We start from the raw sequence: 15973 nt of genomic DNA on the forward strand, positions 1-15973 counted from the left end.
CCCATTAAACATAGTGTTGCCAGCTGTTGCATTGAATTGTAAACACACTTACACACATACACATCATGCACAAAACTGAATCAAAAAAATAAAACTGAACTTTTCTTGTTTTCTTTCTCCACATAAAGAACAATTGTTTTCAATTTGTGTCAGGAGAGTGAAAGTGCTGTAGAAAGTAGAGTATAGAGTAGTTTATGTTGAAAATGGATGAAAAAAATAAAAATAATAAAGGAAACAATAAAATAAATCGGTTAGAATTGTTAGAGGTGATATATGTGAGGTTTTTTGTATTTAGTTCCTAAAAATGAATTGAAAATAAAATTGTCCTTTAAGGATATAAGATTTTATTTGAAACACAAAACTGTTTATTTCTAGAGAGTTTATTTTTAGAGAGATATACTACACATATTAGAACTAAATTCATTCTTAAAGATTGACTGTTGACATTTTTAAATTTTCAATAATTTAAACAAAATTTGGCCTATTTCTTTACAAATTGTTATACAAGATTTTTGTAAACATTTATAATAATTCAATATTTTCTATATAACAACAAAATTGCCTAAAAACCTCTCTAAATAACAAAGAAAATTAAAGAATATTTTTCAATTTAGAATATTTAAACTTTCATGGTTAAACAATTCGACAACAATTGGCCAAGTACACCAAAACAACGAACCAAAAACAAAAATCTAAAGAATTTTGTTTAAATTTAAATTCAAGGGAAATTATAGATTTACAACCTTAAGAACCCAAGAAAGACGTCAAATACATAAGATAAAATGTTATTTCTGTTGTTATTGTTGCTGGTATTTTCAACAGTAGCAAAAAAAGTAATAAATTTATGAAATACAATAACAACAACAATTTCGAAATAGCCTGGAGTAAAATGAAGAAACTTCAAAGTGAAAGAAACTTCTTGTGTCATGTCAAAGTTCTACTACAATGGAATATTTCAACAAAGATTAACATAAAGGAGGGTAAAGATAAAACTAAATACCTTAATAAGATATTTTTGGTATGCAAAATACCTTATTATGAAAATTTTAGAAAAATTAAAAAAAAATCTATAATATTTTAAGCCAATTTATTTCAATTTTTAATATTGTTCGTAAAACTTTCTTTGAAAGAAGCAAAACAATGGATTCTTTTAAAATTAGTTAAGCTTTAAAATAGGTTATTACAAATTTAAACTACAAGGCGTATGATTAATATTGATGGATAGAACTGAACTAGAACTGAACTAGAACTGAACTAGATCTGAACTGGAACTAAACTAGAAATGAACTAGAGTTGTACTAGAACGAAACTAGAAATGAACTATAGGTGTACTAAAACTGAACTAGAAATGAACTATAGGTGTACTAAAACTGAACTAGAAATGAACTATAGGTGTACTAAAACTGAACTAGAACTGAACTAGAACTGAACTAGAACTGAACTAGAACTGAACTAGAACTGAACTAGAACTGAACTAGAACTGAACTAGAACTGAACTAGAACTGAACTAGAACTGAACTAGAACTGAACTAGAACTGAACTAGAACTGAACTAGAACTGAACTAGAACTGAACTAGAACTGAACTAGAACTGAACTAGAACTGAACTAGAACTGAACTAGAACTTATATAATCAATATTTTCCCCTTCTCCCTGAATTTAGAAACAAGAAAAAAGACGCGAATTGCGTCTGAAAAGATTTTGGCGTTCGCCGAAAACCACATCATCCGAAGATTCTACCGGATACGAAAGTCCTACACGAGCAAAGGTCACAAATGATGCTCAACGTTTTAATCATTTACACTATACCAGTCTAGCCCAAAGTGCACCCAGCCATGAGGCCGATAGCGAAGGTGGCGGTGTGTCAAAGGTCAAAACATCTATAGTGGGCGGTGGTAACAATTTAAATAATAAACCTACATGTTCGCTGCCACTGCTGCAAGTGTGGCCCAGTCAGGTAAGCTTTGAAACATAAACGAGTAAAACACTGTTTAAACATACACCCACTTTTATTCTTTCAACAAAAAAAGTATTAAATCTGAAAAAAACAACAACAAAACTAATTTGCATTTTATTTTCAACATTTAAGTTTTCTTTTACTGTTGAAAACATTGAACATACAACAAAAACAACAATATTTTATTTATTTAATTTATATAATTAATTTCGTTATAAATATGTTTGTTGCTCTTTTCTGTTGTCTACGTCTCTATGTGTGTGTTCGCCTTAAAACCAAATCAAACCATTTTTAAACCAAAAAAAAAAAAAAACTGAATAAATATGACACCGCTTTCAATGGAATCCTTTTTGTATAAAATGTAAACACAAATGTTTTAAACAAAAAAATTGTACAAAAATAAATTTATTGTGGCCTTATTGTTAAAGCCGCTTTTAAGACAGGAAGGCTTTATACAGTTGCGTCGTAACAGCGGTCCCGAAGGTCAAAGGGTAGGCGTTTTTTACTCTCAAAACTCAAACAACAAATTTGAAATTTAAACAAAGAGTATTTTTCAATTTATTTTACTTATTTTACCTTTTAACTCTTTTCTAGTAATTTTTCTTATAAAAAAGCTTTAAAAAGAACTTGCATGTTTTCTTCTTTTTTAAAATTAATTACTTTTTAACTTATTTGTTTCTTTTTTTTTTTGTGAATCCCCCTTTTTGTCTTTTCTTAACTCCTTCTGCTAAGTACCTCGAATTAGATGAAGATGAATATACATTGTAGTATTTTTTATAAGTATCCAAGGTTTTTTTAATTAATAATAATGTAAATTTGTATAAAAATTTTGTATAAACCCCTTCTCCACCAGTATTATAAGCAGGGAAACCAGATATATGTATGCTGCAAAAAGGTGCTTTATGGAAATATGGGAAAAGTGTATAATATAGAAAAACGCGCAATAGCATATTTCTGGTTTCTCTGAATTTAAGTCACATCTAGACCACCTCAAATCCGCTTTAAAAGCCCTCTTAAGACCCCAGTTTAAATATTGGGGCAGTTCTTTTTCCAACTGAACTAGAACTGAACTAGAACTGAACTAGAACTGAACTAGAACTGAACTAGAACTGAACTAGAACTGAACTAGAACTGAACTAGAACTGAACTAGAACTGAACTAGAACTGAACTAGAACTGAACTAGACTGAACTAGAACTGAACAGAACTGAACTAGAACTGAACTAGAACTGAACTAGAACTGAACTAGAACTGAACTAGAACTGAACTAGAACTGAACTAGAACTGAACTAGAACTGAACTAGAACTGAACTAGAACTGAACTAGAACTGAACTAGAACTGAACTAGAACTGAACTAGAACTGAACTAGAACTGAACTAGAACTGAACTAGAACTGAACTAGAACTGAACTAGAACTGAACTAGAACTGAACTAGAACTGAACTAGAACTGAACTAGAACTGAACTAGAACTGAACTAGAACTGAACTAGAACTGAACTAGAACTGAACTAGAACTGAACTAGAACTGAACTAGAACTGAACTAGAACTGAACTAGAACTGAACTAGAACTGAACTAGAACTGAACTAGAACTGAACTAGAACTGAACTAGAACTGAACTAGAACTGAACTAGAACTGAACTAGAACTGAACTAGAACTGAACTAGAACTGAACTAGAACTGAACTAGAACTGAACTAGAACTGAACTAGAACTGAACTAGAACTGAACTGAACTAGAACTGAACTAGAACTGAACTAGAACTGAACTAGAACTGAACTAGAACTGAACTAGAACTGACTAACTGAACTAGAACTGAACTAGAACTGAATTAGAACTGAACTAGAACTGAACTAGAACTGAACTAGAACTGAACTAGATCTGAACTAGAACTGAACTAGAACTGAACTGGAACTGAAATAGAATTGAACTAGAACTGAACTAGAACTGAACTGAAATAAAACTTCACCACTAGACCGATACCAAGTGCTCCTCTGATCCATTTATACAACTCCAAATTTTCTCCAAAAGATACATATGTATCTAAAGAAATCCTTTTAATATACAATCACCTTACACTGACAACACCTCCATTTTGTTCCTATTTTTAAATACTAATGCATTGTATGTATATTTTTTTAAAAACTTTTTTCCATATAAAAAATTATTTATGTACAAATATGTATTTTTACTTAATTACACAAATCATTTATCATGCACTTTTTTCCACTCAATTATTCTCTTCCTATGAAAAAAAAACTAACGCCTGGGAATTTTCATTTGTATTAATGTGCATTGTTTTGTGTCTTTTTCTGTTTTATTGTTGTGATTGCAGGATTCTCCCAGGGGCGAGGCTGATGGCCAATCATTTATTTTCCCTGCCATTGCGGAGACAAGCACCAGCAGTAGCAGTGGTGGCGGCAACAGTACCAGCACTAGTGTGGGGACAACTTTGACTACCAGCACCTCGGGCAACAGCAGCAATAGTACCTCGGGCAATCATTTGACTCTGAATACGGGGGATCGGCGCAATTCACTATTCTGTGATACTTTGCATGCGGGAGATTCGGGTATTGACTCGGTGCAGGCTTCTCCCTCACCTAATGCTCTGCCGCCCCCACCGGGGTCAGCTTTAATGAGCATTAGTGGTAATGGTCCCACTATAGTCGATTGTGGAACCATTAGTTCCTGTAATGTTTCACCTGCCACCACGCCCACACAAGGTTCCCCAAATTTATCCCTTAGAGGCCATAGGATGGGAGCAAGAGCCAGCATAAGTATAGGTGCACCAAATTATCGCCGAAAATCCAGTGCTCTTCTACATCCCGATCATGCGCGTCTATTTGCTTTGCGCATGAAACATACAGCTGCTCTGGAGAGAGCCCAAACATCGCCCGATCAAACTTCAATCGAGGATGCGACTGAGTTTCATGACAATGGTCTGGCTATGAATTTGCGTCTCTGTTCTGCCTCGTCGTCGACGACGTCGTCGCTTACCTCCGTGGCCGCAGTTAGCTTAGGCGGAGGTGTGACCGCACACCAGTCCTCCTCCTCTGCGGCTGCAGCAGCAGCCTTAGCAGCGGCCGCTGGTGCGGGGGCGCAGCAGCGAGTCTCCGATCCGTGGCTACAGCCGCAATCAGATCGCGAACGTGATTCACGTCACGAACGCCGTCGCTCCTCGACCATGACTGCCCGTTACTCCCTCTTCGATGCTTTGGATTTGGAATATGCTCTGCTAAGAGCAGCAGCACGAGGTTCGGTGGGTCCCTATTCGCTAAGTGAGTCCATACACAAATTAACCTTCACACAATCTCTAGCGTTTCCGGCTTTAGCACGCGGCCTGGCTTCCAAACGTAGGCGTTCCAATACGCGCATGAGTTCGCGTCCTCTAAATCCCAATGAATCCGGTCTGAATACCTGCGCCAAAGTGATAACAGCAGTCATCTTAGTGGCCATTTCTTTTATGGTATTTCTGATAGTCTATAAATTTGTGCGAACGTGAGGTTTACTCCTGGCCCCGACCGATTTCCCAGTCACATATCAAAATGCTTATTCACTAACATCTACAAGCGTACTAACGGGAAATAATGCTTCTAAGCCATTGTCGGGGTTCAGGAGAGTATTGGGTATAAAGGATAGAAATTAGTAAAGCACAAAAACTAAAAATAAAATCAATAATTTAAATGTTGAATTGTGATACAATCCCCAAATTACAGAATATATTGGAAGAAAAATTAAAAATTCTAAAAAATAAACCAATAAATGACTAATAAATGTGTTAACAAAGTTCATAACTTTTTTAAACAACTAGATAACATTAATTAATAAATAAAAAATAAATTAACATATCCCAGAAAAAAGAGGAAAAACTGTATTAAAACAAAAAAGCCAAGTTTAAAAAGAACTAATTCAATGAAAGATAAATGCAACTCTAAATGCCTAAAGTTTAATAAAATTAAATTAAATATTGATAATTTCAAATTTATAAAACATTTATAGTTGCTTTATAACATACAGTTTTGTAACTGTCCTAACAGCAACTGTGAATAGCCTAAATACTGAGTAGTGTTTTTCTATTTATATTTTACTTTATTTTCTTAAAAAAATTTATAAGCTTTTTTTACAATTTATCATAAATTAATCCCAATAAACATCGATTCAAACCTGAGAATATTTTTGAAAATTTTCTTAACTAAATAATGTATTTTTCAAATTGTTTTCAAATTTTAAAGTTTAGCCTTTGAAATAAACATGATAATTTAAAAAAACGCTTAAAAAATATAATGTGTGATATTTATAAAATTTTCAAAGTTTTGTTTTAATTGAACTTAGAAAAGTTTCTTTCAAAAAATAAATTATTTTAGAAAAATAAAAACAGAACATTTTTTCTACGAAAAAACGTTAAATATAGGAGAAATAATCGGAGATATAAAAGAAAAATATGCTAAAATAAATGTATGAATGTTTTATTTTCAGGTGATGTAAAAAAATATATGAATTTTGCAATAGTTAGCATTATAATTAGGTTTTGAAATATGTATGAAAATAATAATAAAGAATACTTGAAATACGTTCGAAAATTTTTTTAGTTTCAAGCTTACCTCTAGCCTTTTTTTAAATTTGAAATACATTTGAAAAATACGTTTGATTTCTAACTGCCTTTTTGTTTGAGAAGGCCATAATTTTCCATTTGAAAACAAAAATTTTCAAATTTGTTCTCAAAGGCTATGTATGAAATTTGAATAGGTTTTCAAATACATATTTACATCATTTCAAAGGTTTTTGCTTATTGGGATTATAAGCAAAAGGTTTCCCTTTTCCAACTAAAAAATGCTCAAAATTCTATTAAGGTTTTATTTTTCGGCTTTATTATTTTATTGTAGATATTGAAATTTTCTTAGTAAAACCAATTGGAAATTAAAAAACTATTTGTCTATTAAATTGTGTAGTGGTCTAGTAAAGAAAGGTTCATAGGTTCAATAGCAAAGTCTAGTCTATAGTCTAGTCTATGGTCTAGTCTATAGTAGACTAGTCTATAGTGTAGTCTATAGTCTAGTCTATAGTCTAGTCTATAGTCTAGTCTATAGTCTAGTCTATAGTCTAGTCTATAGTCTAGTCTATAGTCTAGTCTATAGTCTAGTCTAGTCTATAGTACTAGTCTATAGTGTAGTCTATAGTCTAGTCTATAGTCTAGTCTATAGTCTAGTCTATAGTCTAGTCTATAGTCTAGTCTATAGTCTAGTCTATAGTCTAGTCTATAGTCTAGTCTATAGTCTAGTCTATAGTCTAGTCTATAGTCTAGTCTATAGTCTAGTCTATAGTCTAGTCTATAGTCTAGTCTATAGTCTAGTCTATAGTCTAGTCTATAGTCTAGTCTATAGTTTAGTCTATAGTCTAGTCCATAGTCTAGTCTATAGTCTAGTCTATAGTCTAGTCTATAGTCTAGTCTATAGTCTAGTCTATAGTCTAGTCCATAGTCTAGTCTATAGTCTAGTCTATAGTCTAGTCTATAGTCTAGTCTATAGTCTAGTCTACAGTCTAGTCTATAGTCTAGTCTAGTCTATAGTCTAGTCTAGTCTATAGTCTAGTCTATAGTCTAGTCTATAGTCTAGTCTATAGTCTAGTCTATAGTCTAGTCTATAGTCTAGTCTATAGTCTAGTCTATAGTCTAGTCTATAGTCTAGTCTATAGTCTAGTCCATAGTCTAGTCTATAGTCTAGTCTATAGTCTAGTCTATAGTTTAGTCTATAGTCTGGCCAATAGTCTAGTCTATAGTCGAATCTATAGTCTAGTCTATATTTTATTCTATAGTCTAATCTACTCTATAATCTAGTCCACAGTATAGGCTATAGTCTATTTAGGCTATAGCCTAGTCAATAGCCTATTTTATAATCTAATCTCTTTTGAGTTTGAAGCAAAAATTATTACAATTTTTTTGTGAAAATGTTTGGCTTTACGTTACGTAAGTAAACAAAACTCTGGCAATATGTTTATACTATTGTTATTATCCTTTCTAGTCCTGGTAAACTGCTGTAAAAGACACTTAATTGTTCATAGAAAATGATGATTATTTAATTAACACATTTTATAAGATTGTAGAAGCAGCAGTCTTCTTAGTTTGACTGACATTTGAATAATTGGCAATTGTTACACAAAATTATTTGTTTCACAAGAAATTTTTACATCTTTCGGCTACAATGTGAAATATCCTTACAATCTGGTATTATGTTTGGATATGACTGGCATACTAGCTTTCTTGTCACTAGCATTTGCAGTTTATATAAATTTTAAGAATTATTTATAATAAATCATTCTTCCTTGAGAAATAATGATAGAATTATCACTGTGTTGATAGTACAATATAAAAAGAAAGGCGTAGCTGGTTTATTGGTTAGAAGGGGTAAAGAATATTCGGAGGCCAAAAAATTGGGTGATAATAATTTGTGTCAAGGGTCAATTTTCATGATTTCTTTTTATATATGCAATATTTTCTAAAACTAGACCACTACTCATAAAAGGGAACATTTAAACCCAAATCTTGCCATTTTTATTAAAAAAAAACTTTCTCCATTTCCTCCATTTTTCTTATTCTTTATAACTTTTTTATCTATTTACTAAAGTGCCTGTGTAATTAACAATCTCAATACTTATAAATTTAAGCTTCGAATTGAATTTTGATTTTTCTAAAAAATGCCTACCAAAAATCTAATACTAGACTTTTATTGCTAATAAATTTAAAAAATATATTAAAAATAAATTATAAATTAAAAATAAATTGCTGACATTTTACTAAATAAATTAAAACGAAAACAAATAATAATAGTTTATAAATAAAATATTAGAGTAAGTAAAACCTAAAGCCATTAACAAAATATTTATGTATCTTTATAAAAACTAAAAAAAAACTTTTCTATGCAAAGAAAAAATTTAATAAAAAACTTAAAAAAATATTATTTAATAAAACAATTTTTCTACTTTAAATTAAATGTGGTATCCATATCTTTGATTAAAAAATGTTTTATAAAATAATTGATATTTTTTTATATAAATGTTTTATATTTTAATAAAAGTTTTACACTATATAGAACCATGGTAAGAGGAGAAATTTATAAAATTCCTAATAATTCACCATAAAATTAAAAAACCCCGATACTTTAAATTTCTCCTCATACCAATATAGTGTAAATCGATCGATCTCTAAGCATTATATGTTTTAATTATTTACTAATTTAAAATGTTCTTTATAAAAAACCTGTTACTTTTCAAAATTACCTTATGCCATAAGTAGGTTTTAGTAACTTTAATAAATGAAATGCTTAAACAAAAATTAATGTAATTTTAATATTATTAACTAAATAATAATGGCGTCTAATGATGATAAGTTTTGTATTGATTATTATGATTATTATATATAATTTAAATAAATTATTATCATATAGTTACGTAACAAAAAAAGGTAATCAATAGCTGTACTTGTATTTGTATAAATTAAGTAAATTGTATTTCATTTTATTAATTAGCTTAGTTAATTTAAATTACAAATTTGCTAAACCAAAAAAAAAGAAGAAAAAAATATATACAAAATATTTTAATATATATACATTTCCAAATGTATATATGTTTAAATATTTCCATAGTTGAATATAAAAAATAATTAATTTTAATAAATTACTGACTTGAACAACAACAAAAATATATTATTGTTAATTTAAAATTAATAAAATTATGTAAACATGAGAAGAACAAAAGAAAAAATTAACATTTGCATAAAAACCAAGAAAAAAATAAAGATAAAAATATTTGATTATTAACATTTTAAAAGACTTTTATTTAAAAAGAGAAAGGTAACTAACTATATAAACAATTTTATTTACATTATATATTCTTAAACGTCTTAACGCTTTGTCGCTGTGCAGCACTGTTTGCGTTCAGTTTAATAAGCTAGACATATAAAGAAGCTCATAGTTAGAAAAACTTATTAAATGACATTTTACAACACTGTAAAAAACAATAACCAACATTGTTTATATGAGAGTGCCAAATTAAAAAAAGTTAAAGTTAATTTTCTTAATATGTCTATATTCTAGTATTTAGTGTAGTCTATATTCTAGTCTTGTTTATAGTCTAGTCTATAGTCTAGTCAATGGTCTAGTCTATAGTCTAGTCTATAGCCTAGTCTATAGTCTAGTCTATAGTCTAGTCTATAGTCTAGTCTATAGTCTAGTCTATAGTCTAGTCTATAGTCTAGTCTATAGTCTAGTCTATAGTCTAGTCTATAGTCTAGTCTATAGTCTAGTCTATAGTCTAGTCTATAGTCTAGTCTATAGTCTAGTCTATAGTCTAGTCTATAGTCTAGTCTATAGTCTAGTCTATAGTCTAGTCTATAGTCTAGTCTATAGTCTAGTCTATAGTCTAGTCTATAGTCTAGTCTATAGTCTAGTCTATAGTATAGTCTATAGTCCACTCTATAGTGTAGTCTATAGTCTAGTCTATAATATAGTCTATTGTCTAGTATATAGTCTAGTCTATTGTTTAGCCTAATCTAGTTCACAGTCCCATTTTTCAAATGCCCACAACTACATATTCTTTACTTATCCACCTTTTCACCACATTATGTTTGTTGTTGTTTTTAAAATGTGTTTACTTTGCTAACTTCTGTTGTCCCTTTTCCTCCCATGTTGACATTTGTTTTGTTTGTTTTTGATGGCCTCGAATTAATGAACGGTTTCTAACGATTTTTATTTAGCAATAAATTGTTTACAAAACAATGGAAGTGGAAGATAACGAAACCTTTCAACAACAGGCTTTGGAAATAACACCACCTGGAGATGATTTCGATCCCTCAAAACAGCCTCAAAGTGGTGAAGAGTATTTAATGCACATGCTATACGAACGTAAAAAATGTCCAGCGGTGGTGGTCAAACGGCCCACGAAGTTGGAACAGAATGCTCAAACTAATTTGGTGGGACAAGAGGTACGATATTTAATACATTTTCAAAGAAAAGTTTTAATATTTGTTATTTCAGTTAAGCTGTGTAGATGTTTTACCCGATGGCAATCTATTGCCCACTATCGAATGGAAGAATATACAATCAGCCAATTTCATAAGGACACGCTCTAAGATTATTATGCTACGCCAGCATTTAGCACAAAATAATTATGACAACAAATTGGAGCCACCCTTGATAACCGATGAGTTGGCTTGGTTAAAGTTTTGCCAAGAGAACCAACCACTCTTAAGCACAATCTTACGTTTTAATCAACGTACATTAGAACAACTGCTAATAATGTTAGGTGATTGGTTAAATGGTGACCGTGATGAGAACACTAACGCCGAAGGTTTACCAATAGCAGCTGCTTCCTCTTCCACATCAGCAGCTGCCTCTTCGGTGGCAATTTTAGATTTAGCTTGTAGTGACCAATGGCTAGGCGATTGGTTATATGCGGTATTGGCTTGTCTGCATTTACCGCTGGAGCCCAATGTGCACAGCACTTTAAGGGATATTGCCAGATCTTGTATGCAGTTGAGAGGACGTCTCAAGTCTCATGAATATGAAAAGGCTATACCCTATAATTTATTTATCTATCTTATTGGGAAAATCTTTGATCAATTAGATTTACTAGAATATGTTTAAGATATTGTAGTGTTAATCATACAGGGTATTTTATAAGAAATAATAAATTAATAACAACCAAGTTGAAGTTAAAAGAAGCGTTTTATATTAATTAAGCAACAGGTTTGTTTTGGTTAAAAAAGTTGGGGGATAGAGTAAAACGCATGTCTTTGAAAATGGGGGGCTTGTTGCTAGAGCTAGTTAACTTGGCAACCTATAAACCAAACAAAAAATTTTGTTTATCAATACTCTTCGCTCCCCATAAGCCCCCTTAGATAGAAAATCATAAATTTTTGGAGTGAATATAACAAATATGGACAACCAAAGATTCCAGGTTAAAATTAATTTAAAACTAGAAGCTGTAAGTCAAATTTAAAAAACTTTTTTTACACAAAATCCTTAAAATACTAACACCTGACTTGCTAAGGTTACTTGTCCTGGCGTTTGGCTTTGCAGTCATGGCTATTTAGAGGTCACTATTAAGGCCTTGGGTTATTTCTTTCGCACGGGCGCTCTGGAACCCTATTTTCCCTTATTGTGTCATGATCATTTTAAAATGGAGGGATATTTTAAAAATTCTCCCTCCCTAGGACACCTAATAAACAATTTATCTAAGGAATCTTTAGAAATAACTTTATGGCAAAATGGCCGCCGTTTGGCGTACTATAAGGGAGTAATAATGGATTTGCTGCAATACATAGAGCCACAATTACAATGTCCCCATTCTAATACCAGGCAAATATTAATGAAAACTACACCAGCGTTTCCGGTAAGAAAAATTTATTAAAATTCTATAAATTTTAAAATTAAAAACATTTTCAGGGTATTTTATCGCCTAAAGTGGAAATTACTACCGAAATCTCTATAAAAGATAAACTTTTAAATTTAAGCAATACTTCCAAAGACTTAAGAAACTGTACAAAATTTTTAAGAAAACCTCAAAGCCAAAATCATAAATTAGCTAAAGATATTAAACCTATACTTTATCAAAGACCTTGCACACAACAAACTATTAGATCAGATGACTGTTTAAATAACCCCAACCAGAAACGTATACAGCGGACAGTTTGTCACACCAGAGACTTTAAGGAAGCCATAATAAAACCTTCTCCCGAGTCAGTTTACTCAAAATCAATGGGACGTCGTGTTTCTATAGCCTCCAGGTAAGTAAAATATTTCTTTAAAGTTTTTAGTAAAAGATTTTAGATATTTTTTTATTTATCAACAGTTGTTCTTCAAATAATACCCATACCTCGGTGGGGATTTGTGATATAGAGCCTGATTTGCATTCGGAAAAGTTTGATGATCATAATCATGAAAAATTTTGTGAATTATGTCGTTTATATAAGGAAGTTTTTTTACATTAAATAAATATTTTAAACATATCAAAATTTAAACTTTTTAACTACTTTAAAAAATAGTTTATAAAAAATTTGATACATCGAATTTTGAAAAATTTTATCCAAATGAAAAAATTTTTTTTCTTTGGGTAAGAAAATTTTGTATAGTTTTATTTTAAAATATAATTTTTAAAAATTATAGAAGAAAAATTTCTTATAAAATTAACAAATAATAAATTTTTTGGGAAAAATTGTGTTGTTTGTTTTAAAATTATAATTTAAATTTATTGAGAAAAATTTAATTGCTTTCTTTAATGGAACTCGTAGTTTAATTATTGTCATAAATTTAAATTTATTGAGAAAAATTGAATTGCTTTCTTTATCAGAACTCATAGTTAAAACTCCATAAAACGCCACCAAGATTATCCAATAACAATCTTCGATTCTTGTTATTTCTCTTAGCTCTACAGCTATGTCATTTAATCAAATTATATTTGATTTAATTTTTTATACGTTTAAATATATATGTATATGTATGTCTGTGTATGTAAGTAATTGCATAAAATTTTATAAATTTTATAACTTAAAATAAGTACTAATTAAAAAAAAAAAAACACTACAAGTATAAATACTTCTGCTACTTAATATCCCCTCCTTTTTCTCTTATTCCATCATCTTTTTCCATCAAGCACCAGCTTTTCTCTTTCCTCCTACTGCTCTCTTACAACTTCATGACATCCCATTCATCATCCATATAGTGTAAAATGGGTTTCTCGTGTATTTTATCGCCAAAAACTTCCTGTAAAATTTCAACTACTTTTTCTTGTATAGAGGACACTTGATTACGTGGACAGTAGTCATCTTCAGCAGAACAGGCCATTGTTATTAGAACCGGTGGTTGAGGTAAGTTTTTAAGGAACTCTTTAAATTGTGTATAGTATAAATTTAACTCCGCCTCAGTGCTAATATGATGGGGAAGGCCATTGGTGTCTGTAGTGCTGCCAGAATCAAAAATCAATAACCAGTCAATTTCATCGTCAGCATAAACCTTTTGCAAAGATTCGGCTAGTTTTTCTATCTTTTCAAAAACTTCCTGTGATACTATGTCCGTGTTGGGTCTTTCGAGTCCCTCAAAAGTTCGTTTTTCTTCCAAGTATTCAAATATAGCCTTTAAGGCTTCCAATTGTTGTTTTCTCTTTTCTGTGGTGCCTATGACATTGGCCTCAGTGGCACTTTCAAAATGAAATATGTCGCTTAGCTGCATGTAACAGTTGGCATCTTTATAGATTTCCAAGAAAGGATTAGATGTACTAAAGAAATCCAAGTCAATATCCAATATATAACTAGAGGCATCCTCGGACGATAAAAGTTCCTGGGGCTTAGGAGCATTTTCGGTATCAGCATTTACCACTTGAAGCTCCAAATCACGAGCCTGTTCCAATTCTGAGGTTTGACAGTAATTGCCTTCCGATATGAAATAGTCCAAACAGCAGTCTACACTGATTTTGTCTTCTTTGTGACCCACTTTGAAATTATACTTGCCCACTGGCATTTGATTGCACCAGGAGTTTTTCACCCAGATGACACGATTAAAATGACCCGCATAACAGGCCGGCATAATCCAATTCTCAATACTTAGCTCCGCCAACATGGTCTCTTTGTCATAGGCTGCACTGGCAGGTATTTCACGTGATATAACCATATCGGGGTGGGAGTCGAAATGCAGCAAAGTATTATTTTCCAAAGCCAAATGACGACTGGCCAAACAGCGATATATGAATTCCAAGACATCATTATGATAGTCTACTATAAAAATGGGTATGCGTTTAAAACGCCTAAGGCCCACGGTGGAGGTAACCAAATCATCCTGTTGTAATTCATCTGCCGTTGAGGTGGTTATCGTGGTTTCACTTTTTTCCACCGCTGCTGCTCCCTCTTCGGATAATTTAGTACGTTTGTTAGCAGGCTCCTCTAACTCTTCGGAACTTGCTGGCTCATTGAAACTTTCACTTTTGCTAACTTTTACTGTGTCGTCTGCGGCGGCGGCTGCTGTTGCCATTTCTTCTTTTAAATCTTTTGGTTTGTTATCCAAAGTTTCCATGTTTTGACTTGATTTTTTTGATTTTTCACTTTTTTTCGATTTTATTGTATTTTTTGTTTTAATTGTTTTCAATTAACTTGCGCGCTATTATAACTTGTACCCGCCAGACAATGAAACAACATACGTATATTTGCCAAAAAAAAAAAAACAAAAAATAAAAAATATCAAAAAATTCAAAGCAGAGACCAGGTAAACGAACTCATTATCAGAGTTGCCAAGGTGAATAAACCACAGTAAAAGTACAGATAAGAAAAGTCAAAATAAAGCCACAGAACTAAAATAACATGGACATTTTTTAGTCAAATGAATTTGTTTTCGAAATGAGTTAAAAATAACTTCAGTATTAATAGGATCAAGAAGTATAAAAAACTATTATTAATAAAATTTATAAACCATAGAATAAGAAAAATTAAATAAACTATAAACATATTTTTTATCATATCTGCCTTCACAATCTGCATCATTTTAATAATTATTTTTGTTTTATGGCAACCCTTCACTTTACTTATTCTTCTTTACGTTTTATTTTTTTCCCATTGTTTACTGTCATTCATACATATGAATGCTTCTTTTACATCTAAGCAATTCATTGTGAAATAGTAACACTTAAGAAAGTTAAGAGTGGCATTTTTTAAACTTTTTGTGTAAAATATTTATGTAAAACTTAGTTAATGAAAATTTTTTTAAAAAATCTAAATATTAAAAAAGAAATGTTTCAAAAATCAAAAATTTTATACAACAAAAGCTTATCAAACATTTTATTCCGTAGAAGTGTATCAACATTTTTTGAAAAGTTTTCTTGAATTGGGTTGGCAATTCAAACAGTGGTTTGTGTCTGCGATACAAGAGTTTGTGTATTTAATAAGCTAATGGGCAGGTGTTGCCATACAAAATATATTTACTACCAGCGAAGCCACAAGAAAAGTCTGTCATTTAAGAAAATTTTACGTTTAACAGTTTTATC

The 15973-nt window shown here is 31.1% G+C and overlaps 4 protein-coding genes across 4 annotated transcripts; 3 read left to right on the plus strand and 1 right to left on the minus strand.

Annotated features, from left to right (window-relative positions):
• Positions 1–889: 889 nt before the first annotated feature.
• LOC119606465 (serine-rich adhesin for platelets) lies at positions 890–6115 on the plus strand. Its single transcript, XM_037959982.1, has 4 exons — positions 890–1018; positions 1663–1956; positions 2385–2447; positions 4290–6115. Exons 1-4 carry the CDS (start codon positions 890–892, stop codon positions 5454–5456), a joined length of 1653 nt encoding a protein of 550 aa, XP_037815910.1. The 3' UTR covers positions 5457–6115.
• A 4504-nt stretch (positions 6116–10619) lies between these two features.
• On the plus strand, positions 10620–11663 carry LOC119606399 (protein Gemin2). Its single transcript, XM_037959902.1, has 2 exons — positions 10620–10928; positions 10981–11663. Exons 1-2 carry the CDS (start codon positions 10722–10724, stop codon positions 11587–11589), a joined length of 816 nt encoding a protein of 271 aa, XP_037815830.1. The 5' UTR covers positions 10620–10721; the 3' UTR covers positions 11590–11663.
• A 218-nt stretch (positions 11664–11881) lies between these two features.
• On the plus strand, positions 11882–12935 carry LOC119606472 (spermatogenesis associated 6-like protein). Its single transcript, XM_037959992.1, has 5 exons — positions 11882–11929; positions 11996–12337; positions 12391–12477; positions 12628–12731; positions 12797–12935. Exons 1-5 carry the CDS (start codon positions 11882–11884, stop codon positions 12933–12935), a joined length of 720 nt encoding a protein of 239 aa, XP_037815920.1.
• Positions 12936–13351: 416 nt separating this feature from the next.
• LOC119606398 (UPF0489 protein C5orf22 homolog) lies at positions 13352–15214 on the minus strand. Its single transcript, XM_037959886.1, has one exon. It carries the CDS (start codon positions 15007–15009, stop codon positions 13630–13632), a length of 1380 nt encoding a protein of 459 aa, XP_037815814.1. The 5' UTR covers positions 15010–15214; the 3' UTR covers positions 13352–13629.
• Positions 15215–15973: the final 759 nt, after the last annotated feature.

This window comes from Lucilia sericata, unplaced genomic scaffold, assembly GCF_015586225.1.
Source record: "Lucilia sericata isolate MDLA Ls3-8-SP2 unplaced genomic scaffold, ASM1558622v1 Contig000017F_arrow, whole genome shotgun sequence".
NCBI lineage: Eukaryota > Metazoa > Arthropoda > Insecta > Diptera > Calliphoridae > Lucilia > Lucilia sericata.

Bases quoted from the DNA above. Each gene is read 5' to 3' on its own strand.
- LOC119606465 (XM_037959982.1), top strand. From the start codon at position 890: ATGAAGAAACTTCAAAGTGAAAGAAACTTCTTGTGTCATGTCAAAGTT. The intron at 1,019-1,662 runs GTATGCAAAATA...CCCTGAATTTAG, and splicing joins ACCTTAATAAGATATTTTTG to AAACAAGAAAAAAGACGCGA. The intron at 2,448-4,289 runs GTAGGCGTTTTT...TTGTGATTGCAG, and splicing joins GCGGTCCCGAAGGTCAAAGG to GATTCTCCCAGGGGCGAGGC.
- LOC119606399 (XM_037959902.1), top strand. From the start codon at position 10,722: ATGGAAGTGGAAGATAACGAAACCTTTCAACAACAGGCTTTGGAAATA. The intron at 10,929-10,980 runs GTACGATATTTA...TTGTTATTTCAG, and splicing joins CTAATTTGGTGGGACAAGAG to TTAAGCTGTGTAGATGTTTT.
- LOC119606472 (XM_037959992.1), top strand. From the start codon at position 11,882: ATGGACAACCAAAGATTCCAGGTTAAAATTAATTTAAAACTAGAAGCT. The intron at 11,930-11,995 runs GTAAGTCAAATT...TGACTTGCTAAG, and splicing joins TTAATTTAAAACTAGAAGCT to GTTACTTGTCCTGGCGTTTG. The intron at 12,478-12,627 runs AGAAACTGTACA...AAACGTATACAG, and splicing joins GCAATACTTCCAAAGACTTA to CGGACAGTTTGTCACACCAG.
- LOC119606398 (XM_037959886.1), bottom strand. From the start codon at position 15,009: ATGGAAACTTTGGATAACAAACCAAAAGATTTAAAAGAAGAAATGGCA.